The 27,580-nt window shown below is 35.9% G+C and overlaps 1 protein-coding gene across 1 annotated transcript; it reads left to right on the plus strand.

Annotated features, from left to right (window-relative positions):
• AK7 (adenylate kinase 7) lies at window positions 1-27,520 on the plus strand (the record flags this gene model as incomplete). The annotated part of the gene is made up of 18 exons (XM_082284235.1): window positions 1-81; window positions 637-813; window positions 1,953-2,061; window positions 3,028-3,122; window positions 3,856-3,966; window positions 8,695-8,778; window positions 9,357-9,445; window positions 9,969-10,059; window positions 11,514-11,591; window positions 12,332-12,481; window positions 13,922-14,050; window positions 14,347-14,485; window positions 16,484-16,612; window positions 17,636-17,707; window positions 18,375-18,572; window positions 23,209-23,429; window positions 25,583-25,741; window positions 27,470-27,520. The coding sequence occupies 18 exons, from the start codon at window positions 1-3 to the stop codon at window positions 27,518-27,520; spliced, it is 2,163 nt and encodes a 720-aa protein (XP_082140361.1).
• Between the last annotated feature and the right edge of the window lie 60 nt (window positions 27,521-27,580).

Genomic DNA, 27,580 nt, shown 5'->3' on the forward strand with positions numbered 1-27,580 from the left:
ATGGCGGCCACGGAGGCGCCGCCGGGCCGCCGCGTCTTCCTCAACCACCTCGACTCTTACTGCGGCCGCAGCATCGGCCAGGTGACCGCGGGGCGGCCCGCAGCTGCTCCGGCCGTCGCTTCTTTCTGCCTCAGGCACCGCCCCCCGCTGGGGAGCCGCGGCTGGTCCCCGGGGAGCACGGCCCGGCGGGCAGCAGCGTCAGCTGAAATAGCTGCTGAGGAGAGGGACCGGAGCAACTAAAGCGTTAAGACAATGGGGAGTGAAAATAAAGAGCTGGGAGCAGGAGGTGTGGATAAAGCTGGTCGGGCGAGTTCAGGCAGCAGCTGATCGCTGTGGAGGGCGATAGCCAACGTCCCTGTGAGGTAACCCCTGCCCGAGAGGAGCCAGGTGCGGAGCGGAGATCCAGGGACTCGCCAGCACCTTCGGCTCTGAGGCATAGGGCACAAGACAAAACATTCCAGCTGCGGCTGAGCAGTCCCTAAGGTTTTCCCTTCAATGCGAAGCTGTTTCTGAGTCGCATTACCAACAACAGGAGCAGGGCTGGTCATACGGTGCTGGTGTCTTCTCGGCATCACGAGAAGCTGTGTAGGGCTCAATAGGTATTTGCATACAAATTGCGTGTCTTGTATATTGCAGTATTTATCCAGCTGTGTTGTTGGTGCGACCCTTGGAAGCCCAGAAGAAGAGGAAGAAGATGAAAATGGTTCAGATGTTGAGGTTCTCACTACCTCAAATGAGGAAATCTATGAAATAGTGGGTACTCTTTCTAAACCAAGGAGTACTAATCCACGTTTTGCAAAGGAAACTTATGTAGTAAGTATGAGTCTTATTTCAGACTGCCATTAGGCAACATTAGAGATATCGCGAATCATGTAAAATGACCTGCACTAATAAAATGGTGTTTTGTTCCTGCTGGAAGCTGTATATATCTGTTTTATTCCTTCTGCTTCCTGTGTACGCTCTGGCTTCTTCTCTTCTAGGTCTGACACAGCAAATAGTACAAGGAAGGAACTCAGAAAACAGATTATGTCCTCTTCATAACTTTTTAAAAAAATCTATCTTGATGATCCACAGGTCTGCTTTCTTTTTCTCTCAAAGCTTATGCCTCAAGTATTTCTCATCTTCTTTTAGTCTTTTATCACAATTTTGAAGGTAGTGGTGCTGGAATCAAAGTTAGTGTCCCCTCTGACTGTTCACTGAAGTCACAGCTTTCACTAGCAGCTAATTGTTCTGAATACCTACATCTTTGTATAAAGATGTGTATGTCCAGAGTTGAATTAACTAAAGGAGGCTTGCTCTTATGAATGTGATTGCTTATTGCTTGTTTTAGTTTTCTGAAACTAGAATTGCCTCTGTCTCAAACTCCTTATTATAAACTGATTATTATTCTTCTTACTGAAGAAACTTGTCAAATATTTGAAAATTTTTATTCAGGTGTCCAGACAGCTGAACTGTTCAATCAGGAAATTATGGATGGCAGTATTTAGTTTTAACCACTGCTTTTGCCCAAAGTGTTTCCTGGATTTGCTCAAATTGATGTCTGATTGATACAGACAATCTGCAGACTTAATAAAAATTACAGGATGCTATCTTGCAAGGAAATGGACATTTTTTTAATGTCTCCTCCATTCTGCCAACTGATAGTTGTTTAAAATACCTGGACAAGTAACGGATATTTTTTGATACTCAAAAATGCACCAAAAATATGGATCCTAAAATACCATTAAGAGTCCATATTTTTGATCTCTATTAATGGGTACTCTAAATTAGAATCTTCAGCATTTAACTTACATTTCATCAGCTTCCTTGTATCTGAGAGATAAAAGTTTGATAACTATTTTATGAATAATTCCAACATCCTAGTGTTAGAAGACCACATTCTATCCAGAAGTTAAACTTGAAAAGGATGATTTTTTTTTTCTAATGACAGAATCTAACTGTTTTTCCCTTAGGTCTCTTCTCGAGAAGCACTCTTAAGTCACTTGCTTGAGTGTGAAATTGTTGTATATAATATCACTGAGGATGTACACCAAATTGAGGAAGCAATGTGGGCTGCTTCTGGTTAGTATAGCTATACCTGAACAGAAATTTGGTTTCCATTCAGCCATCAAAATTTGACATAAATGTATAATGAAATGGTCAGGGATTCATAGTTCACTTTAATATAAAATTGGGTTCCTTGATGGAGAAATGCTGTACAAATTGTTTGGTTAAATAGCAAGGAACTATGGAATGCACTGTCACATTCGGAAGGGAGAGAAGCTGACATGGAATGGTGCAACTCTTTAAATGACACATCTGTGTAGGCAGTAATTTCCCTAAATAACTGTCATGCATCTATTGCTTCAGAAGGTGGGTAGAAAATTTGCTCCTGTGATATTCAAAGAATGTTTCAATATTTTATATAATTATTTTAAGATTATTTTTCTTAAAAGTCCAATAAAAAATATATTTGGAAACTTTCTCCTTATTGTTACTTCCAAATTCTAATAGGCAGCTGGAATCCTTTTATGGTGAGAGTGCAATATCATTCTTTATATGATAGCTAAACTAAATTATGCTTTCCTCTTTATAGTATGAACACTCAGACAACAGAATAATTTGCATAACAAAAAATTCATTATTTTGCTTGATATTAAAATAAAATTTGTTTACATTCAGTAGCTTTTTTTTCCCTATCATGAAAAACCGACACTTTTTCACTTTCTTTCAGTATTTCAGCAGTCAATAAAGATTAATCATTTCCTAGTATAGATTGTTTTGTTGGGGATTTTTTTCCCCATGATATATAGCCCTGTGGAGATTATGTCAATTCCCAATAATTTGATTCTTTATTACCATTATTTCTCTATTTGTTATCTTTCCTGATTTATTATCTTTATTTGATATTAACTCAAAGAGTATTCGCTTAAAAAGATATATCACATAGAATATTGATATAAATGTCTATACAGGACCTTTATATAAAAGCAAAAATACAGTTTGAATAATACAGTTTAAAACAAAATTCTTGCTTTCATTTAACAGCCCTGCATAAGAAAATAGAGACTTTTGCAAAACAAAAGTTATTCATCCTCGTTTCAACAATAATGACCTGGGGAAATACCAAACCCCCTGACCCTGTAAGTAGTATCAAAACTATTTTTTTTTTTTTTTTTGAACAAATGTTGCCATTTAATGGAAAATATTCATTACGTTCAAATACACAATGTATTTCAGGTGTGTGCTTCAATGATAGCTAATAAAGTGAGGCACTTTTTAGGATTCTTTCACCCTTATTCACTACTTAGTGCCAAAATTGCTAAGTATAATTCACTGACAGAAAAGTTTAGGAATTGGGCTGTAATGATACAGAAAGACATAAGGAGATGCTTGGTCAAGAGGCAAGACAAATGCTAACCACAGGATGCACTGTCTTTCAGTCATTAAAAAAATCCCACATTAACTGCGTATCTAATGAAATATGTAATTAAAATAGATGCATCTTTATCTTGATATATGTAAAGTGTTTTCAGGAGCCATGTTGGGCACTTTGTAGTATGCTATTGCAATTCTCGAATTCAGTGTTACAGAAATGGGGTTTTTCAACCTTGTGTAATGATATAGATAATAAAAACTAATGTTTTTTAAAATATAAAAAGTAGTTTAAAATCTTTTACTGTGAAATTTGAAATTGAACTAATGACATTTTTGAAAATGTTGAACCTCAAGTATCAAATTCAGAACCTTGAAGAGTTTCAATTGAACACAAAAGAGATTTTAAAGTACTTTTAAAGAACTTACTTTAACCATCTAGACCTTTAAAGATTCTTCTGTTTTAAGAAATATATAACAGTCACTGTTTTTTCTTTGTAGGAAAATCCTGAGACTCCTTTAAATGATGAAGATTTTCGCAAAAGAAAATCTCATCCTAGCTTTATGGATTACATAAATGCTGAAAAACACATTGCGAAACTTGGGAAAACTGTATGTAGATAACTTTTTTATAAAAATAAGTTGTTTTGTTTTCTTATTTAGAGCTTTATCTTTGTAATGGAAATTATTGACCATGCGAATAAGTTTTAAGGGTATGTTCTTGTCTTTATAAATATCGATGATATAAATTATTAATAAAGTGTAGTAGTACAGAGAATACTATAATGTCTTTTGAAACCCAAGTGTATGCATAATATAAATCCCAAATTCTGTCCTTTTTTTGTCTTAGGTAGGTAGCAAGTCATGCTTATCTTAAAAAAATACAGTTTATTTGGTTTTACCAGGGAGAATCAAAGCTGGGGTCTGTGTGCGGAAAGATTTGAGGAAGAAAGCTTGTAGAGGGATGGGATATTAGTACAGGTCTAAAGAAAACCAGCATCTTTAAGTATTACCAAGCTGTGTTAGTATTATGTCTCATTTAAGTACTAAGATGTTCTGGCCACACCTAGCATGTCCCTGGATAGTTTGTGCTCTTGGAGCAGAGGCCTTCTTGACTTTTATTCCACCCTATAATTCACTTTAAAATCACAGCCATAGAGCTGACACAGAATAGCTAAAATATGTTATCACTTTTTATGTGTTTTAAAATCCCCTCCTTCAGCTTTGCTTGCTTTGATCTGATTAGACTATTAATCTTACTAGAGAACAGACTATGCCTCTATTTGTATTTAAGAACTATTATTAAATAAATACCAACAGTGGCCCAGCTTGCAATTCAGGAAAATGTGAGCTGTTGTCATTAGTGGTGGAGTAGTGAGGAGGTTAGGAAGACAACAAAATACATCGGATGATGAAGGTGTCATTTGGTCATTCTTTTTCTGTGTTAGGAGTCTCCCATAATCAATATAATTCAATGTCCATTGCAGAAATTTATCCGGCTAATAACAGGATGAAAAGAAACTTCTCTCTGATTCGAGCATGTATGTGCCATCTTATGCCCTGCTGAGAAAATAGCACTAGAAATTATATTCTGTTCTACCATAGGTCTAACAATACAGAATACAAGTAAAAATTTGGTTTACAGCTTGAAAAATTGGTGGTAAATTGGTTTTTCTAACCAATTTGTGTGCTAACATGGATTTATAAGACCATGGGATTAGTTTCACACTTGCGATGTTAAAAACATGAAAATTTTAAACAGCATCCATCAAAGCCTGTGTTAACTTCTGGCACCGCTTAATATCCAGATGAACTACTGACTATTTTTCTGACTAGTCCAAAGCACTGAGTCACTGCATACCAAAAGTATTTATATAATTAGCTTCTAAGTGTTTGTCAGGCTGAACGTCTGTTGAGAAGACAGAGAAGCAGTACATGATAAAGCGACTTGAGTGTTTTCAATACCTACCTGCTGTAACCGTTTCAAATGGAGCCCTTTTCCTCCAGATCTCCAGTGACAGCATCAATGGGTATCACTGCCCCTGGGTAGTTTCTGTCAGCACTTTGGAATAGGAAGGCTCCAAAGCATCTGTTCTTCCCATGAAATCAGCTTTGGCTTCCTGTGACGGCTGGAGACTTCTGGATTACAGTCCTTACTTATTTCTAAATTCAGTGATATCTAGGGAACGTGCCATCAGTGGAAGAAATTAGAGCGTTATCATTCCCTGCAAAGAACTCACACTAGGATTCATCAGTCTTGTCAGCCAGGTAGAGAACCTCTTGCACCAAGAATAGAAGGTTTTGTAAGCCTTGTCTGTCCAGAGTGCAATTTAATAGAAGTTGTTTCTTATAACAAGATTTCACCTCTCTGTATTAGTGTATCTCTCACCTATTTTTAGATTTAAATTTATTGAGAGTTGAGTTCAAGAGTCTTTGCTTTTTATCCCTAGCAGTTTTTTGCTTTTACCTTTGTGGCATTCAGGGCACTCAGGCTGTGTTGCTTTTCTCAGAAGTTGGAATCTCCAGAGTTCTGCCAAATTCAGAATCCTTGAAGAAGTATCTGCCTACCAGAGGCAGATAAGCTCTTAATCCCCCAGCTCTGTTCTCAGTGACATCACAGTTCCAGAATCCTTTTAGACCTCTTTCTCGCTTCAAGCAATGTATTAGAACAAAGCAAGCAAACAAGCGTAAAACAACCACAGCTGGAACTGATGATCCCAGCTAGAAAGTGACACCTAGTGGCTTTAATGAACTATACACGGGAACGTGACATTCCTTATTCGGGACTAAACATGCCAAGTGGAACAGCAACATGCCTAAGAATTGCCTTATTTTTTAAATTACTTATAGCCAAGTAACTTCAAGTAGTACCTTCTCATATGGGTAGCTTGCGACACTAAGTGTTGTTAGAGGAATTGAACCTGTTTTAGAGGTTTTTATTTCAGTGAAATACAGCGCTCTGTGCCAAACTAGGGTTTGTCTTCACACAAGGCAGGAGTCAGCACAAGGTACATGGAAGAAAATCCTGTGTTACATTCTTTTTAAGGGAAATGAGAAATAGCACCTCCTGTGCATCAGAAGAGGCAGGTTTTTCCTGCTAGGAGGTGGAAATTACTACGTGTCTTCTGGGACATGTTTGCAGTCTGCCCAGAGCAACCCTGGAAGCTGCTGCTCTTAGGTACAAATAGTATCTGTCATGGTATTACCCAAGCAAACTCTGTGTGTTAAGACCAGAGTAGTGAGAGATGCCTCTGCCCAAATTAAGATGCAAATGAGACCATATGCTGAAGTCAATGATACAGATTTTATTTAACAATGGATGTGAGGTAGAGAGATAGAAAGAGAAAACAGAGGAGAGAGATCAAGCAGAAGACAGTCAACACCCATGGATCCAGTGGCATCGTGTTCGTCCTTCTTCATACTGGGCTTCTCAGTGATGGGGGTCCCAAGGTAGTTCAAAACTTTTCATATTTATACATTTTAGTAAACAAAGGAATTAATGTCCATTGGCTATATAGTTCTCCTAATCTGTTGGTTAAATTATTCCCACACTTCTAATGCTAATTTGTCCCATGCTCAGTCTTTCTCTTCTTTTGAGTTGATGGGTTTCTTGGGTCAGTGGGCCATGAGTTGATGGTCACGATCTGCCACAATTACCTTTTACCCAGTGAGAGCTGATTTCAGCACACTTGCTGAGCTGGCTTTCCTTGTGGCCTGTAAATTCTGCATTCTTTGTGGTCACTGTCAGCAAAACATTCTTCTCCCCAAGCTTTGTTAAAGTCCCCCTGGGATAACAGCCAGACAGTAGTACCGCCTTTATCTTATCTTATCCCAAGTTGCCGCTCATGGTGGCTTATTTTACAGTCCAAGTTCCAGGTATCCATGGAGGCATATTCAGGGGGGCTTCAGTGATTCAGTGGTGGTTACCATCTGACCCATAACTAGGGGTAATCTTTGAGCACTGATATGCCTATGAGCAGCTGCTTCATTACACTGTTTGCCACAGCAGGAATTTTTGTCCTGGTGCATTAACCAGGATGTACCAACCAGATCTCGCCCCTGCCATGCCTGGAGTTAGTGTTATCCTATAGCTCCCTTCTGTGTTTAGCTCATGGCAAAGTCCTTCTGTGGCCTTAACAGTGTTTGTAACAGGCAGCTGTCTTTACAGTATGAAAGCTCTTCTGCTATCCGTAATGTCTTCTAATCTTAGTGTTTCTCATAATTAATAACAAGCTGTTGAATTCAAGTGAATTGAAGTAGTTTTTATAACAAAGTTTCACTTTGTAAGTCTATAGATAAAAATGCATAGATACAACACACTGACTTTGCAACTTGTCATCGTGTTATATGAAGCTTTGCTTATATTATCAAAAATTGGCTAAGACCTGCCTTATTTTTCTGGTTTTGAAATATGATATAGATGATAACAAAAGGTTCATTTCCCCCCTGTCCCCCTCCCCCCCCCAAGAGAAGTAGATCCCAAATCTGCACATGTATTCCCGCTGCTGATAAAAGCAGGTTCTTTTACATTGTATGATGGAGATATATAATGCCTAGGATCTTTACAGCATGAGAATTATTTAATAATTTTGTGTCATCTTAAAAATTTCAAAGTGACTAATTCAAAAGACTTCCTTGAAAGTTTATTTCCTTTCAGATGATTTTAAAATCTTTTTTTTTTTTTTTTCTGTATAAACATCCTCACTATTGATACAAACAGTAATATCTATGTCCCAGCAGACAGGCAAATTTATGACATTACACAATAATGATCAGAGAAAAATATGTGGGTTAATCACGATGTGTGGTTAGGGAAACATTTAAATAATCCAAAGATTTTTTTTTTTCTTTTTTAAATTGTGCATTAAAATGAAAGTTAAGAAATTGTGAAATCATTAATCTAGTATTTTCTGCTCCTTTAGGCAGCCAAATGCAAATATAATACAATTGAAAAAATAGCTGCAATGAATTTCAGAGTTATTTTTTCTTGAAAATAGAAAGTAGAAGCATGAGTTATCCTGTTCACTTAATTGATTGACTTAGCTTCCTACTTTTTTAACTCTTAATTTTATTTAAATTTTATAATTTTTGTTCAAATGTAGACAGATCTCTTTTTTGAAGACAGCTGTAGACAGACAGCTTTTTTTGAAGGAAGTAATAACAATATGACTCAGGAAGCTACAGGATATGCAACAATTGATCTAGTTACAATTTGGAAGTGATACACATTTGTATATATTGTATATTTAGTGCATATGTATTCAAGAGTCAATGTAAGCCTGTATCCCAATTGCAGTACCAGATTTCAATAAAAACTTTCTTGCTGATTTCACTTTATAGAACAAAGAAAAGTTTTCAACTTATGTTGTTGCCTCAGGACATCAATATGGAGCTGAGGAAGGACTCTTTCACTACTTTTTTAAGGTAGACATCCAACTATGTTTGAAGGATCATTTAATTTCTAGGGGCAAACTGCACTGGAATTGAATCCATTTTTAGCAGCCTTGGTATCATAAGCTTAATGCTTTCATGAGCAGAACTGTTTATTTGATCCTTTTGAAATATTTTAGCCACAGTGGAAGTGTTTTTCTCTTTTTTGACACTATTTTTTCTTAGATATTTCTGTGGTTTTTGAACAGTATCTCCATATGTACTTTCCAGTGAAAACATGTCTGTCATATCAATGGAATCCAGGGAAATGTCTTTCTTCTCAAAATTACAGTCTCTTTTTTTTTTTTTTTTTCTCCCAAGCATTTGTTTTTTGAGTGGTTCAAAGCAATATTTGTCAAGACTAAAGAATAGTCTTTAAAAAAAAAAATCTTGTTTTTTAGGCTGCCTATCAATATTTCTCAAGAGTGGTCTCCTTTACTGCAGTTCCAGTAATTATTCAATAAACTGAACTTTAAATCTTGAATATACAGATTTGCATGGTAATCAAATGTTCCTTTTTTAGCTATAGTTGAAAGTAACCTTTTTTCTCACTTTATTCTCTGTATTTTCAGATGTGTTGGCTTGGTGAGACTCCTGCAATACCTGTGTTTGGAGATGGAAACAATATTATTCCAACCATTCATATTTGTGATTTAGCAGCGTAAGTGGAAAAAAAAATTCTCTGAGCAATAATTGATACCTAGCTAGATAACAAATCCAAATTCACTAGAGAGTACTGAGACTTTTAAATGGGGTGGGTTGGTTTCAGGTCACTCTTGGGCCCTTTTAAGTGAGTCAAAGAGAGCCTTCAGTTTCTTTAGAGGTATATATGCCTTCTGGAAACCTTATTTAACTGTTGCACTGGTGTTTTGCTTTTAATAAACAACATGTCATGCTCAGTCTAGAGTGTGATACCAGTTAACTGGCACAAAACTGGAAATGGATTCTGGACTCTGCAGCAGAGTAAGATAATATCTTCTGCAGACATAGCTTTTTATTCTTCTTTCCAAATAAAATGTGTATCTGTGCTTCTTTAGTAAGTAAAAGATATATGAAAATGTCGTGCTCTGAAATGTTCTGCAAGAATTTGCAGACTCTTGGTACTGTTTCTGGAATGCATTTAACAAGGAAAGCCCGGGATGCTTCTCCAAGTACCAGCCCGGGCTGTACTTGCTATGTTTCAGAGTGTTGCAAAATGTAGCAGACCACAGGCCAGAGTTTCAGTATATACTTGCAGTAGATACATCAATGCACACGCTTGAAGAATTAGTAAAGGTAAGAGAGTTGATAAGAGATTCTTTTTTGTTTTTTAAGATATCTCTATGTAAGGTTTTAAAACTATACATTTTACTGAAGTAGAAGGTCTTAGGCCTTCCTGAATTATCTTGAGTTGTAAATTACATGGAAGATTATTTTGAAATCCTCTAAGACTTCTGTCCTTTGAAAAAAATACATTATGTGATCTTGCAAAATTAATTTTTGCAGTATTATCATTAACTTAAATAGAAATTTTACCCAAGAAAGTTATGGAGAATTGTTATGGGATTCACAGTACTGTGATTAGATACTCAGTCTTTATCATGTGTTTCCCTTCATTTTGTGGAAGGTATCTTGTTTTTCCAAGAGTTTTGAAATTAAGTCTAGAAGTAGTCTGGATGACACCGGTGAGCTATACACTGTGACAGTGAGAGTCAACTCATAGGGCACTTGCTCATGTAGATTGAGCAAATGTTACATGAGGACCAAATATGAGAGCCCATTCTTTTTGGTTGTATCAAAGAGAGTTTAATGAAACAGTGTGTTAGGGAGCTCACTAGAAGATGAAACCTATGCTTTGGTTCAGGTAGGCACCCCAAGGAGAGTGGTTGGTGTCCTTTCAGGGGTATGTGGTTGTTTAGAAATGGGAAATAGAGGACAGGAATAAGTGGACAGTTTTCATGGACAGGAAATTGCCACTGGAAAGGGTGCTACAGAGAGCTGTCTTGGCAGGGAGCTGTACCAGCCCAGGGGAAGACTGGAAAGGTGCGTGGGAGAGAAACACCTTGAGAGTTACAGTTGAAAATAGTTGAAGATGAGTGTTTGGAAGGAGTATCACATAGGCCTTTTCCATGCTTCAATCCATCGTCAAAGCCAGAATGCTGGATTATTTGATCTGATGGTCTAGATAAATGTTTATGATTTTATGGATATAGCGGGGTTTAAATCTATTTTAAAAGGCAGTAGATAGAAACTAACAGTTTCTATCTAATGATGAAATGCAAATGATATATGGAGAGTTTTCAGTGGCATTGATCTGAAAACCCTTCCCAATTGTTAATGGAATTAAATACCTCAGGAACCTGAAGTGAAAGCGCTGGGAAATAATAAAGGTCTCCAAAAAGATCTTAAGCACTAGGAATTTGTACATATATTTAAGAGCTTTATAAAACTTTTCTGTGGTTTTGGGTTGTTTCTTTGTTTTTGTTTTTTTTTTTTTTTTAATTGCAGGTACTAGGGAAGAAGTGTTACTTAGCAACCAAAAGCTATTTAATACTAACGTTAAAGTTAATATGTTGTTCTTAGATCTATTTCAAATCAGTATCCTGATTTTCCAGGTACAGTGTCACATAAAATTTAAAGCACATATTTTATCCACAGAAATCCTGTTCATTTTTTTTTCCAATAATCTGATTTGTGAAGTGGTTTTGGTGTGGGTTTTTTGTTTATTTGTTTGTTTGTTTTTCTGATAGTGTATCAGTAAAAATGTTGGACCAGGAAAAATTGAGAAGGTTCCTAAAGAAAATGCATTCCTGAGCAAAGAGCTAACAGTCAGTACTTTTCTTTCTTTTATTACTTCAAGAAAGTGTTATACTTAAAAGTAAAATATTATACTTAAAAGTATAACATAATTAAATATATAATTTCTTTTTTCTTTATTTCACCAGAAAAATTTAACCCTGAAATATGCCTAAAAATATTTAAAGTGAGTTTAAATTTGGAAAATAAACAAAGTCAAATCTAGCCACCACAGCATAGAGAATTTTGAAGAGTTACAGCCTGATTTTAAAAAAATAAAACACTGAAGCTCTGATGTCACTGTTCCCCTTAGCATACTGGAGCACTCTAACAAAACCTACACAAAATGATAAAAATAGCAAAAAAAGCTTTAATAATGCAGTGCTGCATAAATTATGTTGTATTCATCTATTTATCTGGAATAAATTGTTCGTTGGAAAAATAAACAAAATACAGCCCAGGTAGTTTTAAGATGGTACTTGATAAATTTATGAAAGAGGTGATTGCTTGCAATAACACGAAAACTTTGCATTATACAGAATAAGTTCAGTGCTGCATATTCTAATAGATCTTGAGAACACTCAAATACAAATATGCATTGAAAATTAGTATTTTTAAAAATCTTAAAATATCTGTTTTCTTTGTATGCAAACCTTCTTTCCCAATGCTTTAATTCTTTCTATTCTCCCCATCCATTCTAGTCTCTTGCTCCAGCTGTTCTTTTAACACACATAGCTCAAGTCTGTAAATAAACGTAGCTTTGTTCCCTCAGCAAATGCAATTGGATATGTTGTTTGTGAACCTGCGAATGGAACCTACTTATCTGAAAGAGAATTTCAACATTATGTGGGTTGCTGAGGCAGGACTAGTAGAGAACATTGCACAAGCTGTCATGGAATACAAGCAAACTCGAGGATTACTGGTAATGCTTTGGTATATACTACTTTAAATTGCCTTTCTCTCTTTTCCCTTGATAGAAATGGTTACATAAACACTAGTCTTAAATTAATTAAGTAAAAATACATAGAAGATAGATATAGACGCAAAATAAGTGAACATAAAAACTTAAATTGAAGAAGTTAAATAAGAGGCAATATAAATTTAAAAAATAATGACTGAGTTTTATTTCCTTTATGCCTAAAACTGATATTCTATAAATGCAAATTAGCTTCGTGATGGAAAGCTGCTGTTTTGAAGCTAGTTACTTTATGCAGTATATGGTGCTCTTGGTATATTTTGCCCCAGAAATATGATAAGTGTATCTTTTATTTAAGCTTTTTTTTAATAGTCAATACTTAGGTGAGTGTTTTGTGTCCTTTATATATTTAGTGAGTGTGGATATTCAAGTGCAATAGCCTTCATTTTACCCTGCTCTGTTATGTAATTTACTGGGCAACTAACTTCACTATTTCCTATGTTAGCTTGATATTTATAACCTCTGTATTCAAATGTATAGGTTACTGAAAGGTGCAGAAAAATGCTTGTTTACATTCAAGTATTGATGGGTACAATAAAGGTGTTTAGCATGTCTATATCTGGTTCAAACCTTGAATAAGATTTCAGGGCATATAAAACCAGATGAAGTTACTATTGTTAAAAGTTATTTATTGAAAGTCCCTTCATAGCTCTCGAAGGATTATCAGGTCTGTATTTGAGTAAAACTTAGATGCAACTAAGTACATATGCATCTAACTAAAAAAATCTGTACATACTAGGTTGCAAGGAGAAGGAAGGCTAGCTAGACTGTCTCTGTCACTACTCTATTGCAGATTTTGTACTATCAGATTTACTGAATTAAGATAGGCACTTAATTATGTATGATTTTGAGTTTATTGTATAACATATTAAATAAGTGTATACTGGAATCCTCATTACACTTACTCATCCTCAGGTTAGGTAGGCTGAAATGAGACATCACTTAAGATTGTGATGGATCTGGAATTTTTGAGGTAAAAATAATCATTTTGATGACAGCAACTCTACCTCAAGTGGGAAGTAGAACTATTGCATGTCTATAGTAGAATATCTGCTACAACATTCCAAAATTCACTGCATCCTATCTGTGAGATTGTGTTTCATGTCTTTGGATTATTCAAATATTACTAGCCACAACAAATTGGTCTGTAAGTCTACTCAATAGAAGCATGCTCTTTCTCCAACAATAAATTTCTACATTTAAGTAACTATGTTACTCGAGACCTGTAGGTGATAGAGAAGATATTCAGCAAGAAATAAATATATGAATAAAACAAAAATATATTTTTAGTTTTAAGTACAATTGCTGTTTCATATTATCCATATGTTTTTACATAAAAGCATCTATGCTGTTTGAATAACATTATAGCTTTATCCTTTTTTCCAGCCTCTCAAAGTTTGCATTCATGGTCCTCCCGGGTCTGGCAAATCTACCATTGCTGAGGAGCTCTGCAAACACTACAAGTTACATTATGTTAGGATAAATGAAGTGATTTCTGAAAAAATTGCAGATCTGGTGTGTTGCTGTTTCCTAATATTCCTGTTTTAATTTCTGTGATTTTAAAATGTTTGGCAGCATTTAAAAATTACCTATAATCCCATTATTTTAGAATGGAAATATCTTTCAACATACTGATCATCTCTGGGGATTGCACTGAAATATTTTTAGAGAATGAAAGTTGCTCAGTATCTCACTGTTCATGGGCATACATGAAAGGAATTTTTTATTTTTTTCTTTTATTACGTCTGTGTATAAAATAAATTTGGTTGTGGAATTTCTGAGCCAATTCATATTTCTGTTCTTGTCATCAGGAGAAAATTGTGGCTAAAGAACCTGACAATGTGAGAGAAGACGGAGAAGGAGAAGATGATGTAGAGGAGGAGGGTGAAAATATAGAAGAAGCAAAGGAGTTATTAGATGGAATAAAAGAAAACATGAAGCAGAATAAAGGTAGGAAATACGATGTACTAAGATGGGATTCAGGTAACTAGTGCAACCCTATGCAAATGGAAACCAGGAAATAAATCTGTGCTCTAGACTTTAACTTCTTATTAAAAGCAAGAATCAACTGGACAAGGGAGAGGAAATATAATGAAAGGTTTACGAGTTGAGATAAGGACAGGGAGAGATCACAAACCGAGTACTGTCATAGGCAAAACAGACCTGACTTGGGGGAATTCCTTAAATGCATTACCAATCAAAATCAGAGCACCCATCTCTCCCTTCTCTCCTGAATTTAACTTTATTCATCATTCTTTACCTCCCACTAGCAGCACAGGGAGATGGAGAATAGGGCTTATGGTCAGTTCATCATGTGTTGTTTCTGCTGCTGCTTCCTCCTCAGGGAGGGGAGTCTTTTCCCTGCTCCAATGTGGGGTCCCTCACACAGGAGACAGTCCTCCACAAACTTGTCCAATGTGAGTCCTTCCCATGGACTACAGTTCTCCATGAACTGCTCCAGTGTGGGCTTCCCATGGGGTCACAACCTTCTTTTGGACATCCACCTCCTCCATGGGCTGTGGGTGGATCTCAGCTCTCTCCTGGACCCCCATGGGCTGCATGGTGACAGCCTGCTCACCATGGTCTGCACCATGGGCTGCAGGTGGATCTTTGCCTTGGCACCTGAAGCACCTCCTCCCCCTGCTTCTTTGCTGACCTGAGCGTCTGCAGAGATGTTCATCTCACAGATTCTCACTTCTCTTTTCTCTGGCCACATTTACTTCTGCGCAATGACTTTTTCCCTACCTAGACATTTTGTCACAGTCGCATTACTACCATCACAGATTGGCTTAAATTTGATCAGCAGCAGATCCATCTTGGAGCCATCTGGCATTGGCTCTGTCAGACATGGGGGAAGCTTCTACCAGCTTCTCAGAGAAGCCACTTCTGTAGGTCCCCTGGCTAACAAAACCTGTCCACACAAACCCAATGCAACTATACACCTTGTATATTAAAAGTGATATATTTTAAAAAATATTTTCGTGCTTCTTTAATTGTAGCACTTTCATCTTTCTACTTCAGATTTTTTTAGTTAATGTCATGTTTTCTTCTCAGAGCAGAGAGCATAATTTATATAATATAAAGTAAAAAGCTGGTAAAATACATCTTTATCAAACTTGCAAAAATAAAAGTATTCTAGTAAGAAAAAATGCATGCTCCTATGAAATTGTGGGTGTTATTTAAGAACCTCATACATCATTAAAAAGTAAATACTGTTTAGGGAAGCCTGGAAATAATTTTAAAGTCTGCAGATTGAAAAAAAAGTCCCTTGCTGAAGAGTTATCATCTATATGGGAATAATGCCATGTAGTTTTGGTCTTAGCACTTAACATTTTCCAAGCGGTATAAAGTGATCCCCCTTAAAAATGCATTCTGCATTGCTAAAGGTTTACCTGATTTGGATCTTGTGTATCTGCAAAGAAATGAACTTCTTACACACCTGGAAGCTTCAGTAATGAGATCTATGGCAAACCTCACTTTTTCCTCCTACATATTTTCTCGACAATGTAGGACAAGTTAAGAAACAAATTCATATCTCAGCCTTTCTGAAAATGAAACTTGTAGACTCTATCTCACATCTTTTTTGCCAGACAATCTTTAAGCCTTACTGTAATATGAAAACAGAAAATTGCTTTCCCATGATTTTTTCTATAAATATTTCTTTACTGCTTCAGATATCTGATTGTATTATTCTAAATAAAACTAATTTAATGTTTAGATGATTAAACTACTAATATTTATATCCTTGTAAACACAAATGTCATTTTATTTTGTATCTACACCTTAACATTCCATAGATCACTGACACTGAATAATATACAAATAATAACTCAAAATATTTAACTTTTTATGGTCTAAGTAGAAGAAAAATGTATTAAAATGTTAGTAAAATAATTTCAGATCTCTTGTTTCTATAAACTAGGTACCTATTAACCTTCTTTGTCTTAGGTCGTCTAGGTGATGAGTATCTTATTAAAGTTATGACGGATAAGCTCATGTCTATGCCTTGTAGGAATCAGGGATATGTGTTAGATGGGTTCCCAGAGACCTATGCACAGGCAGTGGAACTTTTTAAAGGTATGTGCTGCTGGGCTTGGGTTTGTTGCTGCTTTTGTTTTTCTGGCTGCTGATATTATCATTACTGTTCTCAGTGCCATACTACTTGAAGTGTGTCAGCACTGTAATGACTGCAGTGGAAAACAAAGTTGATTCCATGTGGTTATTAGAATGTAAGGACTGTAATGCACCTTGTTTAATTTATGCACAAGTTAATTTTCAGACTATCTTTCCTGGTAAAGTAAAAAGTAAGTGCACAAACATGGAGGATGCTTTCTTGTTCACTGGTGGTCTACTCCACTTAAGCAAGCTCTGTAGCAGAATTTCTTCATAATATTTAAGGGCTACTGATTGAGAGGATCCAGCCAGTGCACCAATATGTATTTTGTGAGCCAAATTAGAGTGGATTTATTAGATGAGCTGCAGTAGATATGACTTCAGAGAAGCTCTGCAACACACATTTCGAATTGTGAGCAAGCACTGTCCATACATTAAGACCAAGAATCATCTTCATGTTTAAATTACAACATGAGGTTTAAAGGTACAGAAAAAACAGTCTTGTTCAGCTTAGTATGCTGTTCTGCAAATAGTCACGCTCAGCTGATGCTCTACAGGCAGTTTTACTGACTAGTCATAACAGCAGACTTAGTGGCAAAAAATATTTTAACCATAGAGTTGTAAAACATTTCTACTCACTGTTCTGAGCCTTGTCTCTGTTTTTTCCAGAATAATTTATTTGGCAGGAGGAGAGGCCAAAGATAAGACAGCAGTTTTAAAATACTACATATTTAAAAACTGTGTGTGCATGTACATTCATTTATAGTCTTGGCAAGCAACTATTAGTGTCCCAAGGTAGAATTCTGTGGTGGCTGGCAACATGAATTATTGAATTCTCTAAACTGGTGTCAAGGTTATATTAATTTCCAATTATTAGTATAATTTGGATACAGGCAAACGTGTGTTTGTACTGGGCACATTTTTAGAAAATATAGTGATATTATTGCTTCAAATGAAAATGTTAATAATTTCTTACTTTTGTTTTAGTGGAAGATGATGAAGAAGAAGAAGAAGAAACAAAAGGCAAAATGCCTAAATTTAATAAAATAATCATACCTGGTAAGTTTGATAGATTTCTTTTTAAATAAACTAAGGAGTTTTGTTTTCTTATTAAATAAACTGAGGAAATATTGCTGCCACCAACGAGAAGTCTAAAATATCACTCCATCTGTTCCTACTTAATTTAACAAAAAAAAAAAAATCTATTTCATGTCACGCTGCTGCCCTCATATTTAAAAGTGAATAATTAGTCACAGAATCATTTAGGTTGGAAAGGACCACTAAGAGCATCAAGTCAAACCAGTAACCCAGCACTTCCAAGTCCACCATTAAATCATGTCCTTAAGTGGTACATTTCCATATCTCTTAAATACCTCCAGGGATGGTGACTCAATCAATTCTCCAGACAGCCTGTTCCAATGCTTGATCACCTTTTTGTTTAAGAAGTTTTTCTTAATTAAAACGAAGGGTTTGGTTCAGTTTCTGGGTTGTTTGCTTGTTTGTGCTTTTTTGTGAAAATGCCATCAACTGTTGGCTGATATCAACAGTAGGCTGTGTTTGTTGTGATTACAGCTGCTATTAATGGAATAAAAATATAATTCATCGGTTATGCTGGGAATTAAAATAGAGTGTTTTTCATCTATGTAGAAATTGCTTTATCCTGATGTTTTTGCTTGATTCCTTCGGAAATTTTGTATTTATTCAAACAATATGTTCTTCTTCACAGAATTTATTTTTTCTTTGACTGCATCTGATGAATTCCTTATAAACAGAATAATAAATCTGCCAGAGAGCATCGTTGCTGGAACTCGTTATACTGAGGACCAGTTCCTGCAAAGTCTGAAACTCTTCCGCAAATTAAATACCGATGATACAACAGTTCTCAACTATTTTGATGAACTTGAAATACATCCTCAGTTTATTGGTATGGAACAATAAAATTAGTAGACATAAAAACATTTTGTTCTTACAAATTTAACACTTGCAAAAAATTAAATAGTAAGTGTCCGTATATAAACAATATTTTTATTAACATTGCAGAATACATATACAACAAGCATTTAATTATATACCTGCAAAAATTGTTCTTTTACAGTTAACCTGTTTCTAAAAATTGGGGGTTTAGTTGTCCATTTTCATAGGGTTAATTATTAAAATAATTTTATGACTTAAGTTACAGATCTCTGCACTGGCATCCTTTCCAATAGGTATGAGTACATTTTCATGGACTTAAATATTATGGTTCCTTATATTTTTTTCTTTAGCCTTATCCTCAGATGCTACTGTTGTCCACAAAATTCAGGTTCGTTACTTGGTGGGCAACAAGCTAATAATTACACTCTGAAGAGAGGCACTGATTATTTATTTCAGAGTTGTTCAAGCCTCTGTGCTTGGTGGTACTCCACAAGTGAAACACCACTACTATTAAAACTTTTCACTATTCTAGCAAACAAAGGAATTAGTGTTTATTGGCTAAAAGTTACATAGTTCTCTTATTAATTAGTATTCTACCTTCTATTGGATAATGATTCTCTTGCTTCCCATCCTCAGTCTTTCTTTTCTTTTGGGTCTGTGGGTTTCTTGAGTCAGTGGTCCTTGCATCTGTGGTTGTGATTTCCTCACTGCTGGCAGTACCTTTTACCCAGTTGGAGCTGATTTCAGCACAATTTCTGAGTTGGCTTTATTAGTGTCTTCCTTATCTTGGGCATTTTGCCAAATGTCTTTATGGCCTGTAAATTCTGCACTCCTTGTGTCCACTATCAGTAGTACATCCTTCTTCCTGAGCTTTGTTAACGGCCCATTGGTCTGAGATCATTGAATGTTGTCCAGCCCCAAACCTTAACAAGCTAATTCTACCAAGAAGTAATTTGTTTCTCTAACACCTGGACATCATTTAGAGCTTGTTGTCTGTTTCATGGTTTAAATCTGCCTTCTTGTTGATCAAGCTTGAAAGTATATGAAGATGAAACATAAAAGAACATAATTTCTTAAGAAAATTTTTACATTTTCCACATTTTGCAACACCAGGACAACATGTGGGTAATCTGTAAATAAAGAAGCATTTAAGAAAATTATTAGAAATTAAAGGTGGATGTCTGGGACAAAATCTGTTTTGCACTATACCTGTATGCGAGAAAATTTGTCTTCCCTACATACTCTCTAGAAAATTGTGATCACTGGGAAATCTTGAGAAGATTACTATAACCTGATTATTGAAAGCCAGTGAGATCAGAGTGACAGCATTCTAAAGAAAAGGTGGGGATTTGGGGGGATGGGAGAGGAAAGAAAGAAGAAGGGCAAAAACCCTGCAACTAAAATCAAACTGCTGATATTTGGAATGTCTATTTGAGATGAATTATGAAAAGGTAATTGTTCAATCCCCTTAGTCATAACTGATTTTCCCAGTTTTTTATTTATTGTCAGTCACAGAGATTATTTTGAAAATAATAAGATATATGTGTTGTTAGGAAGTGTAGCAGTGGGAAAAAATAGTGAATTAGTACAAATATTTTAGAATTGAGGAAATTCTACTATGGAAAGTAAATGTATGAAATTGTAAATATTAAGGTCTGTATTGGTCGTATTCTTAGCTTATACACTTCTAGATATGCAACTAGTGGCACTGTCAAAGACTGAGTTTTATTTTGGCGGGTACTATAAAATGTATACTCTGTGATAAAATATCGCAGTGTTTTCTGCTAAGAATTATGCCTAAAGGTTAAACTGTAGCCCATTCCAAATACAGAAATTAATTTGCCCACTGATTTTCATTATTGCAGTATCACAGCTGTGATGTTCCAGATGATTTTCACATTGAGTGTATAGCATTGATTCTCATGTGCAAATGAGCATCATCTTTACGTCCTGTTTGTCTCAGAACTGTCTATACCTATATTCACATTCCTGGTTGTTACCCACTGAAGTATGTAGATGTGTTGCTTCTGCTCTAAAATTGTAGGAAGAGATTACAGAGGTAACCACTGAAGATCCTTCAGCTCAGCCAATACTCCTCCATTCTAGTCAATGTTCCAACTGGATTTTCAGATGCATAGAATTAAGTAGCTTTGGATTTAGTCAGAGACCCAACTGCTTTCTCAGTCATATTCTGAAGAAAGGGTTAAAAATTATGCTTGATTTGTTTAATATTATTTCAAAATAATAAAAGTTTTCTTCCACTTTAAATTTAGAAAAGCATAACAGTATGGTTTTATGTATCATTTTAATTATTTTTTTTTCTGAGTCTGAAATATGATTAGTACAACGGAGTGGGCTTCAAGATTCTGGAAACTCAATTTTGCTATGACGAATCACTTTATGAAGGCTGAAAGTCGGTTATCTTGTGTCTTGTTTTTCTCATTTGCAAATTGGGGATGGTGACACAGGCATGTTAGATCGTATACAAAGAGGCATGTTACACTTGTAACAGCAATTTCCTTTGAAGACATTAATTTTTGAACTCCTTTTCCAGTGATTTTTCCTCTCAATTAGCATCAGCGATAGCTTCCTTTTTCATTTAAAAGGCATTAATTTCTGAGGATAAGTGTAGTTAATTATGATTGCTGTAATATGTACATTGTACTCTTCTGTGGCCATCTAAGAAAAAAATGTAGTCTTTGAGACCTCAAATTCAATGTTGATAGCATTCTTAGCAATAGTTTAAATGACTAGAAAAGTGGTTTTCATTGTAATTTGTATATCCAGGTGCAGCTAAATTTGTAGAAATGATGAACCACTTGCCATAGAAAATGTATTCCTTTAATTCAGAATACTTCAGGAATATAATTCCTGAGTTTTTGAAAGAAGAAGCTGTAAAGTAAGTTTTATCATGTAGAATTATGTTCCCTCCTCAGATAATGATCAGAGTTTGGACTTGAGGTCCAAATCACAAACACTTAAAATCTTGGGAAAATGGTGTTCGTGTTTGAGAGTCTGATTCTGCCTGAACAGTGAACAGAAAGAATTGGGAAGAATGCTTTGCTGATGACTTTCAAAATAACTTCTTAAAGAACTGTGAAGTACGGGCTACTGGATTCTCATCTAAATTCTGTATTCTAATTCTTTTTCCCTTCATCTGCTTGCTCTCCTTAACCATTTCTGTGCTTTTACATCTTCCATTTCTTGTCCCTGAATAAGCCCTTTACCTCTGTATTCTCTACCTCAAATGCCCACTTTTCCTCTTTTCCATGTACATTCCTGTACTGTTTTTGCCTCCCCACACTGAATGCATACAGAAACTACAGAGCCCTGGAGAAAGTCTTCATTATTCTGTACTTTTTCTTTTTCTTCTTTCTTGTCAAGTTTAATGCGCAAGCAACCTCCAGCAATTAAAAGATAGAAGGAATAAGATGAAAGAAAAGGTCTTGTTCAGTCTTTATGTTCCTACATGAAGCTACAAATTTGTTTCATAAATATAACACAGTAAGAGATCGACTAGAGAGAGATCTGTGCATTTGTAAATCTGTATGAGTGAAAATATTGGAGTTTGTGCCAAATCCCAACAACCTATTGTGTAGCATTCAGGGGGGAGAGAAGGACAAAACTGATGGTTTTATGCATCTGGATGAGTTGACATAAGGTTGATGTCAGTAACAGCTCTGATAGTTGGTATGTGGGTTTCAAAACCTGGGCAAGCTGCAGTTGATAAACAATAGTTGTAAAAATTATTTTAAAATGTTTCTTCCTTACATCATCTTAAAAGGCAAATTATTTTAGCTGAAACTGGTAAAGAAAATTAGATTTAGAAAACTTCGTTCTGTGTAATAAAAATTTGACATTTATAAGCAATTGAAAATGAAGTAAAAAAATTCCGCCAAATTAGTTTTAATAAAGAAATAGATTTTATTCCATGGCCGAAAGATCGGTCACACAGAAAGCCACGATCGGAAAAAGGTCAGCACCGAGCCCGGGATTGGTGCTGGGTGAACACAGATCCGACCTCTATCAGGTCAGATCCCCAAGTTCACCAGTGCTGCTTCGGCTGGTTCCTTCTTATACAGCTCTTGGGCAGAGTCCGAATTAATTCTATTCTTCTCGCAATTTAGCATATTCATGATGTTTTCTCGTCCCGAAGTTGGACTGCACAAAGCATTTCCTGGGTCTGATGAATTGTCCGTCTTGGATGATGAATTGTCCATCTCTGATTCCTGGAACAGTTATTCTTAGTTCTCGGAATGGGATACTCCTTTAACGACTCCGAGATGTTAATCAGTTTCATCAGGTGTGATGTTAATAGCTCCAGATAAGGTCTACCTCCACCCTGAGATAGACTTTTTCTTATGCTGATCAGTTCCTGGCCTATTGTCTTCTCTGTTGCTGCCAAGGCTTGTGAAATTTTCTCCATCCCCTGGCCTGGGGTTTAGGCTTAAGCATTTTTATTTGTACAATTAATATATATATCTATGTACACAAGCATGAATTACCAATTTCATTTATAACAAAAACATCTTTTACTTGAAAATTCAAACAATATGAATACCATGTATTTTTAGGTCTTGCATAATAATTGACAATTGATAGTTGACAAAAGCCTTGAAACAGTCCTCTCTTGTATTTTTTAAAAGATGTAGCTGTATATGAAGATTCTGAGAACAGGCTTACTGTAACAAAGATCATCCAAGAAATTGGAGAACCTCGGAATTATGGTTTGACAGATGAAGAAAAGGAGGTTTTGGAACGCCAAGCAGCTGAGGAACGCCTTGTCAAAGAAGCTCAAGAAAAAGCTGAACAAGAGCGTAAAGAAGCTGAGGAAAGGGCTGAAAGAATGGCAAGATGGGAAGAGTGGGTAGGTTAACACATATGTTTGGGAAAACATTATTATTTATGTGTTTTAGATGGCTTCAAGTAGTCTGTTATGTAAACAGATTGTTATGTAAATTTACGCACACTTGGGAAGTGTGGTGTAAATTCTCTCACTCCTTATATCATAATTTAGATCTTGGTTAGGCTATCTTCACAGTGTGATTGAAGTCCATCCTACAGAATAGAGTGTCTTTTTTATTACACACATAGCATTTTTTTGCATTTTGGTATCAGCATGTCTTTAAAATACTTTTATGGTACTCTTGTTGTCGTGCTGTAGCTCTTCTATTTTACCATTTATAAGTATCTACTACAGTCAATGGTTATTTTCCTTACCAAGTCTTCTAGGACTTTTGTATTCTGCTCATTTTACTTCTAAGCACCTGACCAAGTCTTAATTATCAAACTAGATTTTTAACTCAACACTGACCAATCTTCCAGCCTGCATCGCAAAAAGGTTTCTGAGCCTGCAAGAAGATGTGAGAGAGCTGAGTACTCGGTTCAGTAAGGACTACCTCCTGCAGTCTGAATGATGGTTTTTGTTTGCTAATAATCTAATAAGTACTTGGTATTTGGGCTACCTGACCCCAGAAGATTCGCATGTGATTCTTTTTCCTTATTTACTTTGCCACACCTAAGGACATTTTAGTTAAATGACCTGAAATGCATTCTGTAAGTATGTTCCTTCACACCCAACATCAGGCCATTTCACCAGAAGGCAAGTCTATTGTCCTCTTTTAGAGCTATTTAAAAACAAACTGATTCTTCCACAGAGAAGCCCTTTTGTTATATTTGAATGCCCATACACATATATGGGGTTATAATATGATGAAATTACTGACTTTTTAAGAAGCATTTACGTTCCTCTGATGTTGGCTTGTAACTAAGGGGTTTTTTTTTATCTCTGATTATTTACAGCTTCATTCAACAACATTAAACAGCATTTTGTGCCCTGTAAAATTTGTAAGGATAGTTAACACATTTTAGCTAGATTCAATCCAAGCCATCTATCTTTAAAAGAGCAAACTGTGCATTAATCAAAGCTAAAGTAGGTGTTTAAGTAAAATGTGTGCTTAAGGCTATCCTTTTAAATAGGCAGATGCTCAGAAAATCTAAGCAACTGTTCATTTGCCCTTGACACTGTAGATTAGCTGCTATCTCTAACTAGTGACCAAAGACCACTTGCAAGATTTATTCAGTAGCACTCCTGGATTGAGTGAATAAGGTAAAAATTGGTGTATCTGTTTTATCTGAACATTGCTTTTGTGTTATGCCTTGAGTATAGCAAAGCAGCCTTCAGAGTATCATCTGTTTTCTGTATCTGTATGTGGCTCAGGCTACTGATGAATAAAATTAGTGAAGAGAGGACAATGAAAATGAATTGGAGTAATTTTCTGGCTAAAGCTACTGCAAGTATGCATGCTACTAAGTGTTATTGAATGGAACGAAGAAAAGCTTGCAGCAGTTTTATTTCCACATCCCTCTTACTTTTTGAGTGTAAAAATTGCTTTTGGTTTTACCTGAATTTGGAAATAAATTTAGCTGGTGTAAACAGATGTAATTCACTGTGGTTTTAGTGTATTTGACTCTCAAGCCCCTCAAAAACATCAATGAAATAAGAATAAAACAAACCAAGGAAACCAAAGAGAAACAAACCCAACACAATTAGCAAATTAAACATTTAGAAAGCCAGAGCTCTCTGCTGAGTAAAAATACTCTCCTTTCCCTCCAGTTCAAAGAAGCCTCAAGAAACCGTCTGCATTTGCAATAGCACTAATTTTTGAACTGCTACAGTGTATTTCAACCATTTTGCCAAATACCTTATGTAAACCGGACCACTAGAAGACTTGAAAATAAACCTCCTTTTAGGCGTTAGAGAAGAGAAATAAAATCAGTTTAGTAAGGGATTATGTCAGTCCTTATCCTTTTCAATTCTTTGTCCTCAGTGTGTTGAGTGCTCTAAATTTAATAAGCAACTAATAATTTTTCCTGTCAACCTGTTTTTTAAAGTTCTGTCCACAGCTTCTAACACTTTTTTTTCCTCTAGGCCAGCACTGTTATTTAGCCAAATGTTATTTGATAGATGTTATAAACATAATTATTTATTATTTAATCTTTTTTCTTTATTACTTGTAGAATAAACAGCTGGAGGAAGTGAAAAGACAAGAAGAAGAGTTAGTAGAGGCCCAGTCTATTCCACTACGAAACTATTTAATGAAGAATGTCATGCCAACACTTATGCAAGGGATAAATGAATGCTGTAGGATCAGGCCAGATGATCCAGTCAATTTTCTGGTAAGGTGATTATGTTTTGTTTCTTAAATATGTTTGAATACTCACGTAGACCCAAAGAATCTCTGTTAACAAAAGGACTTAAATTTCATCCCCACTTTCAGGACAGCAACAAATTAATGATTAGAATCTGTAATTCTGGTGAACAGCAATTACAGTGAAAATTAAAAAACACCAATTACTCTTTGTGGGATCATTTGATACTGTGTATCAAGGGCAGTATCCAGTGTAGTTAAACAGTAATAGGACAAGAATCACTACCAGAACTTGTTTCCCCTTGGTATGTGCACTCTGCACATCTTACATACCCTGACAATTCTGCTGTGCCATAGAGGACTACAAGTTAAACAACTTTTTGACATTAGGCTTTCATTTCCATTAGACTGATTTGTGCCAATGAACCTATTACAATATCTAGTAGTTGGAGTTAGGTGCCTCAAAAGAGGGTATACAAAGAAATCTGTGGGCAATTACGCCCTTACAATCTAAACTCCCCATCCCTCATAGGACATCCCTCACAGGACCAGGAGCTGTTTGAGGGTCTGAGATCTGGTTGCCTGTCATTGGTTTGCTGTCTATGACAGAGGGGTTGCTAAAGGGTCACCTCCACACTCTCTTAGGTCAGTTTCAGTGGAGGTTTTGGTTGGTTCTGGTTGTTACAATAATGCGGTTGTTACGGTTCATATACCATGATCTATGGGCTGTCCATGCCAGCTATTAATTTTTAAGTAATGTTTAAGCTGCAGCTTTGTCTATTCTAACCATTATTAATGTTCAGATTGTTAGTGCCAGGTTTCACTGTAATCCATCTTTGACTTGAAAATATAACAATATGGTTCAGATAAAGTTCAACTTGCAGCCTAAAAATTCTAGCTACTTATGACTACTTTCAAATGACATAAAATTTTTAACCCTTCAGAAAGGGGGACATCACTCTCCACCTCTCTAGACACAACTGAACACGTTGTAATGATAAGTGCGAGCTCTTTGGTAATTCCCTTCACAATACACACACAAATAACGGAGAAAGTCCGATAGGACATTCATATACTAATTCTAGTTGCACAAGATCTCACGATGTTATCCAGCAAAACCTTCGGTTGAAAGCAGGGTCAGCATTGCATTCAGACAGGAGTCCAGGTGCTGTAACATTATTGCTGTGCTGCTGTTCTGCCTGCATATCCTAACCAAGCTGTTCACAAGCTGAAACAGAGCATTTTATTAATCAAGCAAAAGCTTAAAATTAAAGCAATGGTGTTGCAATCCCACTTCAGGCACTAAGGAATGTTTTCTTGGTTTAACATTTTTGCTTACTGGGGAGTGACAACTACCGGTAGCTGTAGAAGTATGAGATCTTTCCCAATACCTGCATAGCTTTTAAAGTTCAGTATCAGTGGGTCCAGAAATCAGGCCCTAGGGTACTCACTAGACTTCCATGGAGTGACAAATACTGTTATAAATGGCTCACTTCCTTCCCTTGCCCATGATAGAAACAGGGTGACCACTATAAAGAGGGAGCGTGAGGTTGATGGTATTTTGGAGAGTATTTGGGGGAAAGAGATTTCTCTGACGTAGGGACATTTTCTGCCATAAGTTACATTTTAGGGCCATTTAATACATTCTGCAGTTTTGTTTAAAGCAATGTTATCCGCTATATCTTTGTTATTTTACATACATTTCAAAGTTGGAGCTATGAAAATAATTGTAATTTTGAAACTCTTCTGTTTATAGGCAGAATATCTCTTCAAGAACAGTCCTGATATCGACTGGAATAAACGTTAAATCCTAGCGGCAATAGGAATTGTGAAACCAAAAGGGAGAAAATTCCTAATATACTTTAGA

The sequence above is a fragment of the Coloeus monedula genome (genome assembly GCF_965178545.1).
Source record: "Coloeus monedula genome assembly, chromosome: 6".
NCBI classification, from domain to species: Eukaryota; Metazoa; Chordata; class Aves; order Passeriformes; family Corvidae; genus Coloeus; species Coloeus monedula.